The sequence below is a fragment of the Corylus avellana genome, chromosome 1 (genome assembly GCF_965113065.1).
Source record: "Corylus avellana chromosome 1, dhCorAvel1.hap1.2, whole genome shotgun sequence".
NCBI classification, from domain to species: Eukaryota; Viridiplantae; Streptophyta; class Magnoliopsida; order Fagales; family Betulaceae; genus Corylus; species Corylus avellana.
In genome coordinates this window covers 237393-256707 of record NC_142490.1, presented here as the reverse complement: position 1 = coordinate 256707, position 19315 = coordinate 237393, and the positions used below count along the sequence as shown (strand labels likewise).

The window sequence follows — 19315 nt, the reverse complement described above, 5'->3', positions numbered from 1 at the left end:
TTTGTTAAAGAAAAAAAAAATTATTTGTTTTTTTTTTTGGTAGGGGTATTTTTGTCTTATTGATCAAATTTAGGATAATTTGTCATTTTATTGGCCTGAGAGGACATTGTTAATTTTATAGTAATTTGAAAAAGACATTGTCTTAATTAAAAGTTTAGGTTTAGGCGATGGATTACCAATTAGGTGGTAATTTGAGATATTTCAAAAAAAAAACATAAAAAAAAAAAAACAGACACGAACTGAATCCAAAGAAACAAAGTAATAGAAAGAATATTTCATAGAGAGTCTACATCAACGGTCGATCTTGTTGAGGTACAAGCGTATAAGCAATTACACGAGGACGTGAAAGTGAAAGCATGGGAGTTTGAGGATATTATGCCTAAAATCTACAAATAACACTCGAAAAGAAGACAATATTCTTATAATGGTGATTATGGTTTGATGTTTTCAACCCGATCGAGTTGAAGGTGGTCTCCTCAAGACAAGATCCACATGAAGACTGTTGACCATACCGTCAGTGCAAGGCCTGCAACCACGTATGTCCACAGAAACAGAACAGAACACTCTTCTTGAGCCACATCAAAGAGCTGGGTCATGGTCCCTGCAAAATTATATATATTTTTTTTGTTTAGGGTCACAACACTCTTCTTGAGCCATATATATATATATATTATGAATGACCAAAATTCATTACTAACCAATATTCATGGCAGGAGGCAGGGTGAACTGAATCATCAACACAAAGTGGTATAAGGGGTCTGATGGGAGGAATCCAAGATTGGCAGCTGCTTTAACAATCCAAATACCGATTACAGGAAGAAGAACGTATCGAACGAAGACCACTCCAATGATGATTGACAATTTGACTTTTGATGAGCGCAAGCCTATATATAATTTGAGAGTTGAAACACAGTAACAACCAGTTAGATTTTGCTTCTCCTGGCCTGGTTTAAATGTTGATCAGCAGGAGGATGATTACCTTGAGTTAGGTTGCCCCCCAGTATAAGGGTGATGCAAGGAATTGTCCCATCCCTACACGTACACAACTTCTGCTGTTACGTACTTTAATTGGTCATATATATAAATGTAAAGTATATTTGATATTCCATCTATTAGATATACTTGGTAAAAGGTTTTGGGAAATTTATGAATGATACATAAACATACCCGAGTAATTGAATAGAATCTTGGATGACCCGCAGCGGGGCGCCGTCCCCGACCATTATGTTCCTCAGCCATGTTACTGCCCCAACGATGAGTCCCACAATCTGATCATAGACAAGAAAGCAAGCTAATTAAGTAGATCAATGCTAGCTTCTAAAACCTTCTTGTTAGTTAAGTATGTGGTTGAAAATGAAATGTTGAGAAAACTCACAGCAGCTAGTGTTGGGGGTGCCAAAAGCTCATCCAGAATCTGGTGAAAAAGTGCAACTAGTTTAGTCTTGAATGACACATTTCGCTTCTCCACTGTACTGGCTGATTCTTGGGCTATAATCTGCAATTATGAGGGGTGTCAAATCCAGAAAACAGATTAACATTAGACATTAATTAGTTCATTTTATGTTAACACATTCAATATGATGACTCACAACTTGGTTTTCAGTGTCTTCAATAGATTTGATCGGTGACACACTTATAGCAACATGTTCTTCATCGTCTCCCTTGAGAAGGTGACTTTCCCCATCAGCATCTAAATCATTGTTAGGTGTCTTTGAGACCTCCCCTGTTGCTTCAAGTGCTTTGAATTTCATGGACGAGGTTCGTATCAGCTGGTAAGTGTAAGTCCAGATGAAGAAACCACCAAGCTACAATAATAGCCAAAAAATTGTGGGGTTTAATGGTTTTTTTGAGTTTGACAAAAAGCATAAATGGCTGCAGGTTAGGAATTGTACCGCCATGGAGAAAGATGCGTAAGACAGTCCAACAGAGCTGCAAACATGACGGTCACCAAATGGGCTCCCAGCCTCGTTACAGATTGCAGGGACAATAATAAGGAGAAGGTTTCCCAAGTTTCCTGATTAACAACCTAATTATGAGGACTTCAACTAACTTCACATAAAAATGGATCCTGAGAATTAAGGAGCTCATCAAAGCTCTCAACAATCAAAAATACCTGATGAACATGTAGCGATGATCAGGCCTTCCAGGTGAGGCTTTGGCCTCAATATTTTTACAACTATCCATCCAAGAATTCCTCCAAATAAAAAGGTAAGTCCAATGTTTACTGGCATAAACCACCTGAAGAGATAATGATAAAAAGATACAGTTAATAGCCAGAGCCAGAGCATTTGGAAACTTATAAATAATGTAAGCTTTTACACATCATATATCGTCTTAATATGTTTGGAGTTGAATAAATCATCTTCAGCCATTGTTTTCTTTCTTTAACACTAATACTACATACTACACTCTCATCCCACATTTTTTTTTTCTGCCTGTTCTGCATTCCTATTCCTGATCGCAAGAGAAACGCATATATATCAAATTCAAATACACATTCTAGATATCACTGCCTTCAACAAAGTGATTTCATCAGAAGAAGGCAAAAAGAATGCCTAGTTTAACAGAGAAAAAAGAAACCCATGGACAAAAAGCACAAAGAATACAAAAGTAACCTACCATGAAATGATGTCTTGGAGCGTAACAGTCTTGGCCAGACTGGCAAACATCAGCGATGGAGTGAACACCATGAAGACAATCTGCATTAAGCAACAAGGAATTAATACTCATAATTCGAAATTTTTAAGATTTAAAAAAAAAAAAAAACATATTAATTGAAGAGAATGATCATCTCGACCCTGTTTTCCCTTGCACTAATCAAAAGAGAGATCCAAAAGGCTTAACTTTTCTGAATGTGATCTAGCCACAACTATAACCAGGTTGCCACAAGTATATGTATGTATGCATTGCATGCATGATGCATTACCTTGTTTAAGGATCGTCGAGCATCCGCAGGGAGAAGATTTAGATACTCAGTTGCCATGAACGCTCCCAATATACTGATCAGGAGAACTTGCAAGATTGGCATGGATGCCACCTCAAAGAGTGACCAGAAACCCATCTTTGTTATCAAACTTAATTTGCAGTTCTAGTCTGAAATATGATCGATCTACTTGGAACCTTTTTGTGTACTACTATTTCAGTTCTGATAAAAGAGAAGGAAAATCCTGCGAAACAGCACCAAAGAGAGACAAAGTATGTTCATCAGAATTCAAAAAAAAAAAAAAAAATTTAAAAGAAAAAGTTACAAAAGACAAGTTTATAAGGAAACCAAAGCTACATAAGTGTGAATATTGTACAACGGTTCCCAGCTCGGAGAGGAAGGAACCCATGAAGGTAACACCACTTGTCACGACTTGGGTGGAGTACGGTCTCAATGCGCCACTATTAATATTGCTTGTGATTAATTCTATATTTCTATATATATCTACCTTCTACAAGGAAATACTCATGGCTATGCTAATTTTTTTTTTTTTTTTAATGATGGAAAACTCCCAAGCAGGAATCTTCCTGTACGTACGTACTTGCCTCGATCGCCTTTGAAAGACAAGGCGAGTATCGGATCTGTACAAAGCACCCCTAAACCAATAAAAAATACTCGATTTCGGGCAAGAATTGTTTGTTAATTTGTTGTAATTAAGTTTTATGAGATGGGTATGCATTTTTAGCAAGTGTCAACTGAATCTGTCAATAAAAAAAGTAATTGGGACGATGAAAATGAATAAGTTGCAGACATATGTAATCACAAAATGAAGGACATTACTGGACCCATTAAAGTGGAATTGCCAGCGGCTCAAACAAAAAAAATAAAAGACTACAAGAGTAGAAGATGGGTGGGTCCAAGTCCAAATCCAATCAAAGGGGGTACAAGGCAAGTGGAGTGGGAATTCTTTTTGTTACAAAACAAAAGAAGCGGATGGTTGAGAGGGGGGACCTCATGGGCCATGACCCATGTGAGTACAAGCATTAGCGAATCAACTTGCTTCGGCATGCCTAGTCAGTAATTACACTCATTTCTAATGGGTAGCTTAATTTACTGTGAATCACGCCTGATAAAGTAAAAATTACGAGTTCAAATTTTCTACTCCTTTTCTCGTGTGAAAGATGTCAAAAAAAAAAAAAAAAAAAACTTGGCTTGTGTCCGGGTATAAGAAGTTAGATCCAACTGAAACTTGATTCGACCCGAATCGGTCATAATATGAAAAAAAAAAAAAAAAAAAAATTTGAACTAAATACAAGGGATGAAAACAATTATTTAATCATAGTAAAAGAAAAAGAAGAAGAGTTTACGTAAAATTAAAACACAATTAAGCTGATATATCTCCGGCCGCCGTCAACCACAAGAAGAAAAACATAAAGCTTTAATGACGAAAAAGCCAAAAACATTTAGAGAGTAGAATTCGGTGTGTGGTTGAGAAACAAATAAGGACTGTCGAGGTCCGACTTCTAAGGTCATTAAACTAAATCCCTTGTGATTGGCTAACAAAGGAATTAATATTAATTAGATCAGAATTATTAATTAGAAGAATGATTTGAGGTTAAAGGCTTGATTAGTTGGATTACATCACTACTCATTCAATTCCTCCTACAAACACACAAAATCAGAAGCGACGAGAAACATGCAGTTGGATCCGATCGATCTAATATATATTATATATTTGTAAAAGAAAAACGGCTAGCTAGCTAGCATGAGATATGATATATATTAATTATTGAAAACTACCATGAAAGAATTGAAGAAGATCGAGGATCAGAGGGAGATCGAGAGATGGAGAAACCTGGAATCAAATATTGAAGAAGGAGCTGTGAAAATCATGGTGGTGGTGGTGGAAGACTCGGAGGGGAGGAGTTGGAGAGTGGAGGGGAAAAGGGAAGGAAAAGCCATGAAGTTCGCCTACAATGTTGGAACAATCTAGTATTTATAGCGCCTTTGTGAACCCTGATGGCTGGTGAGACGTTTTCATGGTAAAGGCCTTGCTTCAAACATCTCATCACCTTCCTTCCTATATATAACCCTACAAACAAACAAACAAACAAACAATGGTTTTTCACATTTTTACTTTCGCTTTCACTTTCCTCTAATAACTCATAACTCAGGTAGGTAGGTAGGGGGAATAATAAATTACTGCTTAATTATAATTTTAAAAGTTTAAATTTCAACTCAACTCAACATCTTAATTTGTTCGGATATATCGCTATCATATAAATTATCACTACATACCTACTTTTTTCAAAAATTTAAACTAATAAAAAGATCGAGATAAAATATATATGACTAGTACTTTTGAAAAAACGAATTCTTATCTAGCTAGAATAATTAGGCATGTGCTATATATATATAGTAAGTTTCACAAAATTGAGTAAATTTTCTACTACTCATCGATCTTACCGTACATTTGTCTTCCGGCCTGAAATGAAATTATCTAAATATAAATAAAATGAAATAAAAAGAACTAAATAAATATAAATGCTCCATATGCGTGCGTGGCCAAAAAAGAGATTTACTAATTAATTGCAATATTAATTTTAAATAAGATATTCCTAATTAAATGATGAATAGTGTTCATACAATTGATCCTACACTAGATAGATGGATTGGCTTAGAAGAATCAAACATACAATAATGACTCACCGAACATATCTTTAGAGAACACTTCAATGCCTAAGTCCGTAAGGTATTTTAAAGATAATGCATGCAATGAATAAGAGAGTGAAAAGAAATTAGCAATGTACTTACATATATACTTAAAAATAGGGGCCATTACCTTATCTTATAGGATTGTCGTCATTATAATTATGGTAAATGGTAAATGTGCTTGATATGGCAAGGATCGGGGGTGTCAATGGCCTTGTTTGGCAATGGCCCTGGAACGGTACTGTTCCAGGGCCGGTACTGTAGCCTTTTTTTAGGAATTAGTGTTTGATTGGTTTTAGTGAAAATATTTTGTGGAGAAAAGTGAAAAAATATATTTTATATGAAAAAATGTAAAAAATTTGTTTTGTAGTGATTTTTTTATTTAAATAGTAATAATAAAAATGATTGATGTGATGTAAAAAGTAGAGATGTTGGGATTAATTTTGAGGTGAAAAGAATTTTTTTTTGAGATTAAGGGAGGTCCTGAAACAGTACCATTCCAAGGCCATTCGCAAACAACCCCAATGTTTCAATGTGAAATATGGCATCTTTTGTTTGTTGAAATCAACAAATTCCTTTATTGATTTTGAATGTGTCCTGTGAGGACCCTCTAATTAATAAAAGGTAACAAGAGATAGCATTACTAGATGGGTGGAAAGAATAGATTGTGGAAATTACAAGCATGCGTCTGATGCCATTGGCCTGACAGGCAAGCACTGAGGAAGAAGAGTCTGAATTTGTTTGTCGAAGCTAGCTAGCTAGCTAAGAGTTTTGAATTGGCTATGAACGTACGCAATCATACTTGCCTTGCCCTCTTCAACAGTTGAACCTTCCCCACATGTCCACTGGCATGTCAGAATCCATGAAATGTGGAATCATAATAATTGTTGTCCCACTCTTTCTATAAATGACTAATAATGCAAATAAAATATTTGGTTGATGTGAGTGAACGATGCATACACTCTGGTTAATTAATTTGGACGCTTCTCCATGAATGTGTGTATATATTAATATATATACAATTATACATGACTGACAGGACATCAATGTATGCGCGCACCCAACCAGACACTGACTGCAATTTTCCAACAAATTAATGTCCCTATTTCTGAGCTAGCTGATCATATATACTATTAATTACCCTCTCAAACGTTTTTAATCATGTGTTTTTCTGTAGAATTTACAACGCTCTTTTTTCTATCAAGCTAGAAAATTAATATATATATATATATGTGGTTTTATGATCAATCCAAGGACAAAATAACTAGAAGAATTGGGTGGAACCTTAATTTACTTCTGCAATGATGTACTACTGTACGTGTAGTGGATGGTGGGGTTCCTTAATTAATTAATTATATGCATTATTGCCTTTATTGGTGTGTGAGTGATAGTTATGATATGATGATGCAGTCAATTCGTGTTCTTTGGAATATATAGGCTAGAGCATACGTGGTCTAACCTTTTTTTGGCTTCAAATATCACCATTCCTTAATTCTCGGATCAATCCCATTAATCTTTATGCCTGTGGCTGTGGTTCATCCGATCCATGCATGAATTCAAAACCAGAAAAAAAAAAAAATAGTGTTTATATATTATTTCCATTCATATATACTGAAACTAGATGTATTTGAAAGTTTTGATAGAGACACGTACGTGCGGTCAGACAATTTGTGGTGGAAATTTGATTAATGTAAATATTTCCCTAGACATTACGTTTTGGGTTTGGCCATCTAATTCTAATATTCCACCAATTTCAAATACAGGAAGGATGGGCGTTATAGGTGGGATATCAACATCGATCTTTTAATTAACCCCATGTGCTTCAACTCTAGAAGGAACTAGCTAATTACAGATCAAGTGGTCAAAGTTTGTTGGCTAGCTTCTATTATTGTTATTGTTGAGTATATATACAAATACATGTATGAATTAGTAAAAAGATTGAATCTCACGTTGAAAATATATCATAAATGTGGGTAATTAGTATAATATAATTGGACTCAAACATATATATATATATATATAGGCTTAAGGTTTTGGATTAACTCGTGTCCCTGCCAATTATATATACATCAAAACGTGAAGGAATGATTGGACTGATTAATTCCTGATCATATTAATCTAGAAAACTCTTGTATTGTATTTGGTCAGGGTACGTAAGTTGATACTCAGGCTATAAATCAAGATATTGTTGATTATTTTTGAAGAATCAATTATTCTGGAAGAGATCAAGATAAATGGTACTCTATAATTTTGCACGGGTTTCATGATGATCATGCAATATTATCAAATAATTGTTTGTCAAGTTGCTCTTTTAGTGTATATCGTTGATATTTATTTTGATAGGGATATATTTTGTTTCAATCCTCAACTTGAATACAGCGATATACTGTACATGCATCATCTCAATTGAACATCACTAAAAAAAAAATGTTTTTAATTAATTTTAATGAGAGAGAGGGAGAGAGAATAAGATAATATTAGACATCTCAAATGATTATTTCTAAATGCTTCTAAAATGATGTGAGAAGCATTTTTTTCTTAAAAAATTCTCATTATTTCTCCTTTGTCTCCTACTCATTCTTAAAATAATGTTTTCCACATCATTTGAGAAGCATTTTAGAAAAAATTTTGGAACACTTAGCAGCCCTCGAGAGGATATGCATGCCAAGTGAAGCAGGTGATTGAAGAGCTTGCGTGTGTGGACTTGTCATGCGTCATGCATATCTGTAATTGTTATATTATTATTATTACTATAATTTTTTTGAATACAAAACGTGGAGGATTATCTCAGTTGTTATCATCCTTGTTTCTTCTTCGTGCTTGTGACCGGACGAGAGAGGCGTTAGAAAATTGAAATATCTTACCATTTTCCTCCTTCACATTGCTGATTTTTGGCATTCAAATTGGTGGATAACAATTTTTGTTTGGACAAATAATGCGAGCAGCTGAAGAGATGGTAATAATTGTGATGAGTGGCCTGCAGGCTGCACCTATCACATGACGCCTCTCAATTATCTAAATTGTTTGTCTCCTCATAATGGAATGCCAGGATTTATGGTAGGGCCTAACATGCCCAGCCCAAAAGGCCCGTGGGCCTAACACTGGGTGGTGTGACCCTGATCAGTCACCTACATGGATGGAAACATTTTCTCTTTTAAGATCTGAGCCCACCAAAGGGAAACATTTCCCCTCAATTGAAGCCCCAAACGGAAACAAATTGAATAAAGGAATTAACATCTCCCCCATTAATGTCGGAACATGATTCTCTACAGTTTAAATGAATTAGAGAATATCTAGTTAGTTATAGTGAAAAAATATTTTTATTTTTTCACTTTTGAGGAGACAAAAATACCTCTCCACTATTATTTGAATGGTAGAGGATTCTAATTCCATTATATCAGGAACCTTCTATTCTTCCATTTTCCAATCACTTCCATTTATCTCTTTTTCAAATTCACCCATAAATATAATACCACCCAAACGCCTTAAGCTTGATTCAATCCATTATTCTCCCTAGTGACTCTTTGATTACTAATTATGTTTATTTTCTAAAAATAAATTATGTGAACAAAATATCATTATTCCATCAGCAATTACGATTCACGAGTCATGCAGTGTGTAATGTTTCCCTTCCAGTCGAGATTATACAAAACTCACTGATGCAAAGATACACGTCTGCTGAACATTTGATAGGATCCCATTTGTCTGATTCCCCCTTCTACCTCCTCTCCCTTCTAAAAAGAAAAAGGAAGAAACAAAGAGAAGGAAAAGAAAAGATTTATGATGCCCATGCTGAAGTAAAGAGGTTCCAGCAATTGTGATGGTTTTGCTGCTACAATCTTCAACAATCAACCTGAATCCATCCACCCAATAGAAAATTAAAAGGATTAAAAGATATGTATAACATTATTTTCCAGTAGTAATCACATGTAACTCGTGATAGTTGTTTATATTGCAATTTGGACAAGTATTATGTTATATAGAAGCTTCAACTTCATCAGAATTCACTGCAGCTCCATTTGGGGCATCATCCGCACGCAGCTGAGCAGATACATCATCTATGGCAGAATTCAACTGTGCAATCTTCTCAGTTAAAATTTTGCGGGTCCTCTGTCGTCAAAAATCACACAACCAAACCACAATATCAGTGCATTGTAAATGTCACAAGCGACACAACTAAAACAATATCGATCGGAGTTAAAAGACAATGAAATTACAAGTAGTGTTTTCCTCTTCTTGAAGGTTTCCATTCATAAAAGCTACAAAGTATAAGGGCTCACCTATACATGATAATCATGGCATTTTAAGCCTAAACAAGCCGCAGTATATCTCCTCCTACCCCCTTACAGGGGAGACTGTTTATGGCTCTTGCCCTTGTTGTGATGCTTAACAGCCTAGTATTCTAAGAGGGACAACCATAATTTTTATTTTCTTCGTAACCACAACCCAAAAGGGTAGTCCTTTTCTATAATTTAATATTCAAACACTTTACCAAACATGAGGACAAACGCAATGAGCACTATTAAGGATTACAAATGCAGGAACAACTTCTCACCTCCAAAGCCTTTTCCTCATCATATATGAATTTTGGCAACTTCCTCATCAGATCTTTTCTGTCAGTTCCAGTTAGTGCCTTGCTTATCTGTGAAAAGCAAAATATATCAGTTGGCATCTTTTTTTTTCTTTTTTTGGATAGGGGAGGGTGGCAGCATCTGAACTGTTGCTTAGATGAGCAGTATCTAAACCATATAAATGGCCCAAAAATGAACTGCTGGCGAAGGACCCATCCAAGTACTACCTGATGCATCAAATAGCTGCTCAATTGAACTAAATGACTTATATATTTATCTATCTTGGGAAACTAAAACTTACATGAAATATTTGTATCCTACAGCTCAAAATTAGATTAGATGGTTATTGTGAGAAAACAAACATATACACTACTCCACTAAATTTAACATCCTAAGTAAACACAGACAAACAACACCAAGCAAGTTTTTAAGTTACAATCAATGCAGTTAAAAAGCCAGATACTCCAACAATACCTGGGGTGCGTATATGCAGCCTAATGCTCCAACAACTATGCCTCCCAGTACAAAGCCACCCACAAAGATACTTGCACTATTTGGTTTTCCACCATCCCCACTGTACTTGTACAAAAAAGCAAGTGATCATAATTTAGAAAAACGATATCATTACAGAAGTCTCAAGAGATAGTAAGAGAGGACTAACTGTTAACTGCATTGATTGTAAATTTTCCCTGTGTTACAGGTGCAGTGTGTTTATCTGCTCCCGCCCCCCCCCCCCTTCTCTTTTTTTTGTGGAACTTACAAAAGAAGATGTGAACATATTTCGTAAAATCATTTATAAGAGAGTTAGGGGCATTCATCCTATGGAGTAAAAAGAAGACTTTGAGGCTACAGAAGCACAACAATGTATTGGGGGAGAAAAAAAAGGGGGAAGAGCAAAAGCTTAATCCCATGAGCTGCTCAATTGATCAAATGTTCCAAAGCTTTTAACAGTGTGTAAAGCCAACTTGTATGTGTTTGCAACTGTGAGTGTACAGATCTGAAAACGCTTGGAAGGCAAAAAATAAGCATGCAGTACAATACATGTATTGAAAAGATTTGACCAGAGTACCTATTTTATGTGTATATCCATTAATCCAAACTTAAATCTACACATACCTATACTTTACAATGAATCAAACAAATCTTATGACACAATTATACACGTACCCTGCTCGGACTGTAAATCGCCTCTTATAAGTAGTGAGTTTTGCTTTACCCTGAAAAGTGGGACCTAAAGACCGATCATTGGAGCTAATGTTCAAAAGACATCGGTCAGGCTTCAAAGAACCTGGCTTCAAATATTTGGCATTAATTAGACAAAGCATTCATTAGCATGCCATAAATGGCTACACTGGGAAGCAATTTAAATTCGTACGCGCAATTCATAAGTGAAAAACAAAAACAAAAACAAAATCGAGCGATTTATATATTGCGACCTCTATGTTTAATCAGAGAGCATACGAGACACAGTGTAAGAGTACAAGCCAATGCAGTGTATGGTTGACAAATATCAAAACTTTAAACTGTAAACTGCCTTATGGTGAACTGAAATCCTCATGGAGCTGTAAGCGCAGCACTTGAAGATAAGCTTACTATATGGTTGTGGGTGTAATACAACATTAGCAATTAATTAATAAGCTACTTGCATAAAAGATCATAATATTTTTCTTGGCCTAAGTTAACATAATTGAAAGAAATTGAGAACCCACAAGTACATGAGGTAATAATTCACATATGTGAAAACGCTTCACAGAGATCTGTGAGTCAGAATAACAATTTCAAAGGTACCCAGAAGATGTAATTTTCACGTAGCGTAGAAAAAACAGCGAAATTCAATTGACAGACATGAGCAGAAAAGACTGATAAAAGGAAGAGAAAGATGGATGATAAATTACCGGATAAGAAGTGGGTTTGAGGATTTTGGATTGGAGAGAAGGATCCGGGCAGAGCAGCCATCACGTTTGGAATTCTCAGCAATCAAGACAATCCCACAAGAGAATACACACTTCCAACTTCGCTCTTTCTTCGATGTTATCGAATTCTCGTTTTTGCCGATGCCCAATGAAAATAAAGTATAACAATAAATGCAACAACAACAACCAAAAAAAAAAGAAAAGAAAAAAGACAGATTTTAGTGGTAAAAGAAAGAAAATATTGAACCTCAAATGGGTGGTGCTAAGGAGCACCATTATTCCGGAATTCATCCGGCAAAAGTCGTGCTTCATGGCACGCTTGTAAATACTATGTCATGGAGTTCCATTATTTCCCGATGAATTCCGGAAATAATGGAGCTCCCGAGCATTAGCCCAAATATAGGCTAAGGTATAGCTTGGGCTGAGATTGGATGGGCTATTCTCAGCCCGGGATTCGGCCTGGTCCAATGTAATTATAATATTACATTAATTCCTTCGTTTAACGATTAGTAACTGTTATAACTTATAACATTTGTTATTGGATAAATATATTTAGGGTAAAGTCTACATACTCCGCGTAAACTACAACTCAATTGATAATGTTTCCTTAAACTTTCAATTATGACAATTTTTTTATAAACTATCAAAATATTGTCAATGTTATTATGTTACACTCAAAGCTTGCAAAAATATAAAAATGCCCCTATACATTTTTTAATAAGATAAAAATACCCCAATAAATTTGAAAACAAAAAACCGGAATCGGGTGCATATATATATATATATATATATATATATATATATATATTATGGTGACGCTCATGTCCCAACCTTACCTTTAAAAATACCAAACCTACATTAATATCTTTGTTAAGAACTCTGGCTTATAAAATGAAATTGCGAAGACCGATCGAGCTATGTATATAGATATATATATATAGGCTTTAACTCCATTTCTCTTTTAAAGACAAGAATAATTCATTGTAATACCCAACATACTTTCTTAGATGCATGCCTGCAGGCTGCAGACCTGAATGTAAGACAAACATATATTTCTTCCTAATTACCCAAATTAATAGAGGAATTAATTAGTTTAAATAGGGCAGGCAGAAAACAACAAGAAATTAATTAACATGAATCAACAGAAAACGCCATAAAAACGCGTGCATATATACGTACCCATAACCCGACATTCTCCCAGCTATAAACATGTCCACGTACACACAATTCGAACGTACAAGAAGCCAAAACAAAGTTCTTCATCATGCAAAAACAAAACAAAAATATATAATAAAGAATTAATAAATAAATAAAAAAGAAAAAGTAATCACTTAAGAATATTGCTTTACGCATGAATGAACGAAGATTGATCACTACAATTACAATTAGATCATTATTTAAATTTTTTTGAAATTCGAGCAATTTAATTAAGAGAATAAATTATAAAGCCAACTACTCGAACATTTTAGGGTAAAGTCCACAAACCCTCCTCTAACTACTACCCAATTAATAATGTCCCCCCCAAACTTTCAATTATGATAATGTCTCTTCCAAACTACTAAAACATTGTCAATGTCCCTCCAAGGCTAGCAATAAGACAAAAATGTCCCTATAAATTTTTTTTTAAAAAAAAAATGATTTTTTTAAAAAACAAAAAATTTTAATTTAAAAAAACAATTTTTTTAAACAAAAATTTTTATTTTTTTAAAAAACAAAAAAAAAATTCATTTTATGAAGCAAAAATTTTATTTTTTTAAACGTAAATTTTTTATTTAAATAAAATTATAAAACAAAAATAAAATAAAAAAACGAAAATTTTCAATTTTTATTTAAAAAAAAAAATCAAATTTTTTTTTTAATTTTTTTCTTATAAAATTGATTTTTAAAAAGAAAAAATTGGCCAAGTTTGGATTTTTTTTTTTTTTTGTTAGTTTTAGGTTTTTTCTAGAAGTTTTAGTTTTAGTTTTTTTTTTTTTATATATTTTACTAGGGGTAATTTCGTCATTGGAGGAATATTGACAATTTTTTGTAGTTTGGGGAGGACATTGTCGCAATTGAAAGTTTGGGGGGGACATTGTCAATTGAGTGGTAGTTTGAGGGGGTTACGTGGACTTTCCCCAACATTTTAGGATGATGAGCTCATCCTGCTTTACACTTACACGGCCTGGCTTAATAATGTTAGATTGGAACACATCATCGGTCGGTGGCAGCGATACGAAAAATCTTTTTATTTTTTTTCTTGGGAGCAGACTATATATATATCTCGCAACGAACATATATAAACCAAAAATAGGAGATTATTGACAATTTTTTTTGTTCCTGTTATCTTAACAAGGTAAAATTTGTTGGACTTAATTAATAAGCTGAACATTAAAGACCATCACGTACAGCTATATTTATCATAGCGTAAATCATACAAATAATTATATTAATGTCTCATTAATGCGGAGTGAATGCATTGTTAATTAATTGAATCACATGCGTGTATGTTAATTCCTATTAATTTGGTTGGCAGCAAAAAGCAAGAAAAAAAGAAAAGAAAAAAAGGTGCTATATATATATATATATATATCATATCCAGATATTATTGTTTTTCATATTTTAGGGGAATCCGACGTTTAATTTATTCAGCAAATATAAAAGGGTGACAAGCTCCGGTAATAGATTGCTTCGCCCTCACTACTATATATATACGTACGTACCAATAATATTGTTTGCTATATATTAAATGTCACTTTTGTAGAACTACTTTAATGGCTTTTTGCAGACGTCGTATTGTTCTTGGCCTGTACAACCGCCGGCATCCATTTGTTTATATTTGTAGTCTAGTCCTAGTATGCATGCTTCCTCTTGTCTCTTGTCAAGTATATATACGACTCCTGTCACTCCTCTGAAGCATTCTTTAGCGTCGATCATATTTTGCAATAAAAGTTGCTTCGCCTGGATCGAGCTAGCTAGCTGCTTAGCAAATTAAGGCATATGGCTCCAGCTGCTGCAGGGGAGAGGACATTGAAGGAGACAGCTACATGGGCTGTTGCACTTGTTTGTGCGGTTTTCGTGATCATTTCTGTTCTTATTGAACATGGGATCCATTCTCTTGAAAAGGTACGTAAGACCTTTATTAATGAACAAGTCATGATCATCATAATATATATTGGTTCTTATCTTTAATTTCTTTCCTCTTAATATATTATGACAGTGGTTTCAGAAGCACCACAAGAAGGCCATGTCTGAGGCTTTAGTGAAAATCAAAGCTGGTCTCTCTCTAGATCTCTCTCTCTCACACACACACACACACACACGCGACACGACACACATCATGATTGATTTGATTTTTTTTCCTTTTTTTTTAATGTAGAGTTGATGCTGCTGGGGTTCATATCTCTGCTAATTACGGTGGGCCAAAAACCCATCTCGAAGATAAGCATCCCTAAGGGAGCGTCAAACATCATGTTTCCATGCAAGAAGGTGGACTCCCAGGAGGAAGATGACGGTGACAATGACAGGAGAAAGTTATTGTGGTATGTCGGAGATGATGTAACATGGCGCCGAGGCCTTGCCGCCCCAGCTGGTGGTGGAGATGATTACTGTTCCAATCATGTTGGTAAAAGTAAATTAATCATGTGATCTGCTTTGATTTCTTCACTTGATGTCCTGTCTAATGTGTATATTGCTTTGTTTATGGAAATTAGAACAAGGTAGCATTGATCTCACAGTCGGGGGTGCACCAACTGCACATCTTCATATTTGTACTTGCCGTCTTCCACGTTCTCTACAGCATTATAACCATAGTTCTGGCAAAAGCCAAAGTATGCTCCTGCTCTCATTTTTCAACATCAAAATTCAATTCCATGCATGCGCATGACTTTTAAAAAGTTGAGCAATAATCAATTTCAACTACATGATATTAATTCTAATGTTTAAATGACTTGTACGTAAGTACAGATGAAGAAATGGAACGCGTGGGAGCGGGAGACAACATCTCTGGAATATCAATTTACTAACGGTAATGAGCTTATTACATATATTGGACGTATAAAGCTTTCCTGGCCTTTCCAATTGAATGGTAGAAAATTCTTCTAATTAATTTATTAAATTGATATCATGTGTCTATTAAAAATTACACGCTAATTTAGGATGAAGATTTTCATTATTAGGTTGCCCTAATTAAAAATAAAAAAAATAAAAAAGTTGCCCTAATACACAAAAATTCAGACAATCTAAGAAATTAAAAGGATGCCCCGTCATTCGCCCATGCCAAGTAACCTAAAAGATGTGAGCTAGACCCTTGTGTCCAAAGAAGTAGATCTTGCAAGTTGCAACCCCCTCTCATATATATATAGGCAGTAAATTTTTATGTGTTATTGGAGTAGCCTAATAATAGGAGATCCAAATCTAACAATTTAATAAATTGATTTGAGTTGAATAAATTTTCTTTTAAAATCCATAGGAAAACATTTTTCTTTATGGAGTACTTGGAGTTTCACTTTCTTATTCATTTTAAAGTAACATAAAATAAAGGTAAGAGTTATATATATATTAAATGGTGGATTGGGTTAATTTGTTGTAGATCCATCGAGATTTAGGCTTGCTCATCAAACATCATTTGTTCGGCGGCATAGCGGCTTATCAACAACACCTGGCGTCAGATGGATTGTAAGATCAACGTATTAATTCTTCTGAAATTTTCATGATACACATTGAAACAAAGAAATGTTTTTGTGGGTACTCATCACAATAAGCTTGCTGTAAAACCTTAATTGAGATATATGAATTATCACTTTGCTTTCTCAGGTGGCATTTTTCAGGCAATTTTTTCGTTCCATAACCAAGGTTGACTATCTGACTATGCGACACGGATTTATAAATGTACGTAAGCGCATGCATCTCGTTTTCTTTGTCTATATATATGCCTCCCTAGCTCAGATCTCTTCCTTTTTCATATCTTATAATATCATTTTATTAATTAATTGAAGCTTTAAAAAAAATAAAAAAATTGGTAATTTATGTTCTAATTTTGAATCCTAGCTATCTTTCATTTAAAATTAAAAATTTCATTGACTCCGGCTCCACACCTTTACAAATAATGACAATATTTATAAAGGAAAGTACGTGTCCTTCCTCGTATAGGACACGAGGATCGATGATTTATTTTACAGTTGAAATGAATAATATATACATCATTATATATGTAAAAGGAAAAATAATGCCAACCCAATCCAAATTTACATCTCTTAATTCAATCTCAGATATCTAGACTCCAGTAATTTTCCTCCAATCTTTAATTAATCATCGTCTAACACGACAAAATTCCTGTTAACTTGGCAGGCCCATCTTGCACCAAATAGCAAATTCGACTTTCATAAGTACATTAAAAGATCAATGGAAGATGACTTTAAGGTGGTCGTCGGTATCAGGTTGATCTCTCTCTCTCTCTCTCTCTCTCTCACTCTTGCTGTCTGTGTGTGTGTGTATATATATATATATATATATATATATATATGTGTGTGTGTGTGTGTGTGTTTGTGCTACGTACTAATATAAATAATGATGGATGTTGATACTACAGTATACCATTATGGATATGCTGTATCCTTTTTCAGCTTTTAAACGTCTATGGTATGTATGACTTCTCTCTAGCTAGCTCCTCTTACTAATAATTTTTAGCTTTTATATATGACTTCGTTTTCACTGACAAAACCATGATGCTAGCTGCACTTCTTTGAACAGGATGGTACATGTTATCAGCATTGTCATTCATACCATTGGCAGTAAGAAATTCTTACCATTACAAAAATATTGGATTACTAGAACAGCTAGCTAGCAGATCGATCACATGAGTTTGATTGAGTGGACTGTACTAATTAATTTGTGAAACAGATACTTCTACTAGTTGGAACGAAGCTTGAAATTATAATCATGGAAATGGCTCAGCACATCCAAGATCGAACAACCGTAGTGAAAGGAGCCCCTGTGGTGGAGCCTAGTAACAAATATTTCTGGTTCAATCGACCTGATTGGATTCTTTTCTTGATACATTTTACCTTGTTCCAGGTAAAAAATCCTTTAAATTAACCTGTAAATACATCACATAGGTAGATATAGATAATTCATTTCTGATGAGTCAATAACTGCAAAGTAATTAAATATATGTTGCAGCTTAATTGGATAATGCATATTAAGTTCGAGCTAGCTAATTAATTAAATATTTTGCTTAATTTTCAAATTTACAGAACGCGTTCCAAATTGCTTACTTTCTGTGGATATGGGTACGTAATTAAATTTCTATAAAATAAAATAAGTCAAATTATCATTTATAATTAACTAATTAAGATGGTCCATTATTGATTGCATGCAGTATGAGTTCAAGTTGAACTCGTGCTTCCATGAAAATTTGGCAGAAGTATTGGCAAGGGTTTTCCTTGGTGTAGCTCTTCAAGTCATGTGTAGCTATATCACCTTCCCCCTCTATGCCTTGGTGACTCAAGTGAGTACTTGACAACATGTATATAGAAATTTGAAAAAATTAAAAGAGAAAAATTAAGAAAGAGTAATTAATATTAATATATATATACATAAATAAATAAAGTTGCACAATCATGCATTAATCTGCAGATGGGATCTCACATGAAGAAGGCAATCTTCGAAGAGCAAACGGCAAAAGCTCTACAGAAATGGCAAAAAGCTGCAAGGGAGAGGAGGAAGCAGATGAGGAAGGCGGCGGGAGGGGCGGGAGATGTTTCAACATCTGGGTTCATGAGTGGAGAGAATACACCAAGCCATGGCTCATCGCCTATACACTTGCTCCACAAGTATAAAACCAACCATCATGACATTGAGAGTGTTGTCAGCTCTCCGAGGGCTTACCACTCTGAAACCGAACTCTCTGAGACTGAAGGTCCTGCACGCCTCTCTGCTGACGATCTTAATGAACCAACAAGACATAACTATTCCGAAAGGAATAATGGAGATTTCTCTTTTGTTAAGCCTTGAACAAATTAATTAATTAATCATCAGCCTATCTATGATATTCATCATCTTACAAACTGATCAAATAAGAGAACAAAAATCATAATCACTGCTACTAGCTACGTCATATATATGAAAACATTACTTTGACCAATATTTGTGATTGGGATTCCAGAAAGCATATATATTAGTTTTGGTTAAGAAAATCATATATATATATATATATA

At 34.5% G+C, this 19315-nt stretch overlaps 3 protein-coding genes across 4 annotated transcripts; 1 reads left to right on the top strand and 2 right to left on the bottom strand.

Annotated features, from left to right (window-relative positions):
* Nucleotides 1–240: 240 nt before the first annotated feature.
* Nucleotides 241–4988, bottom strand: LOC132170924 (protein PIN-LIKES 7). Of its 2 annotated transcripts, none has more exons than XM_059582084.2 (11): nucleotides 4724–4988; nucleotides 2927–3167; nucleotides 2620–2699; nucleotides 2114–2238; nucleotides 1893–2014; nucleotides 1590–1805; nucleotides 1376–1495; nucleotides 1168–1268; nucleotides 980–1032; nucleotides 699–884; nucleotides 241–601 (listed from the first exon to the last, which is right to left on the bottom strand). In XM_059582084.2, exons 2-11 carry the CDS (start codon nucleotides 3059–3061, stop codon nucleotides 477–479), a joined length of 1263 nt encoding a protein of 420 aa, XP_059438067.1. In that variant the 5' UTR covers nucleotides 3062–3167; nucleotides 4724–4988; the 3' UTR covers nucleotides 241–476. The 2 variants fall into 2 exon arrangements, with proteins under 2 accessions (XP_059438067.1, XP_059438066.1); XM_059582083.2 differs by having other exon boundaries at nucleotides 4779–4988.
* A 4442-nt stretch (nucleotides 4989–9430) lies between these two features.
* Nucleotides 9431–12292, bottom strand: LOC132172125 (uncharacterized). Its single transcript, XM_059583576.2, has 5 exons — nucleotides 12102–12292; nucleotides 11374–11494; nucleotides 10681–10780; nucleotides 10191–10277; nucleotides 9431–9745 (listed from the first exon to the last, which is right to left on the bottom strand). The coding sequence occupies exons 1-5, from the start codon at nucleotides 12160–12162 to the stop codon at nucleotides 9611–9613; spliced, it is 504 nt and encodes a 167-aa protein (XP_059439559.2). The 5' UTR covers nucleotides 12163–12292; the 3' UTR covers nucleotides 9431–9610.
* A 2806-nt stretch (nucleotides 12293–15098) lies between these two features.
* On the top strand, nucleotides 15099–19112 carry LOC132172969 (MLO protein homolog 1-like). The gene is made up of 14 exons (XM_059584538.2): nucleotides 15099–15224; nucleotides 15319–15376; nucleotides 15478–15719; nucleotides 15812–15928; nucleotides 16065–16125; nucleotides 16690–16775; nucleotides 16914–16988; nucleotides 17448–17536; nucleotides 17689–17738; nucleotides 17850–17890; nucleotides 18000–18173; nucleotides 18353–18388; nucleotides 18478–18606; nucleotides 18735–19112. The coding sequence occupies exons 1-14, from the start codon at nucleotides 15099–15101 to the stop codon at nucleotides 19110–19112; spliced, it is 1662 nt and encodes a 553-aa protein (XP_059440521.2).
* Nucleotides 19113–19315: the final 203 nt, after the last annotated feature.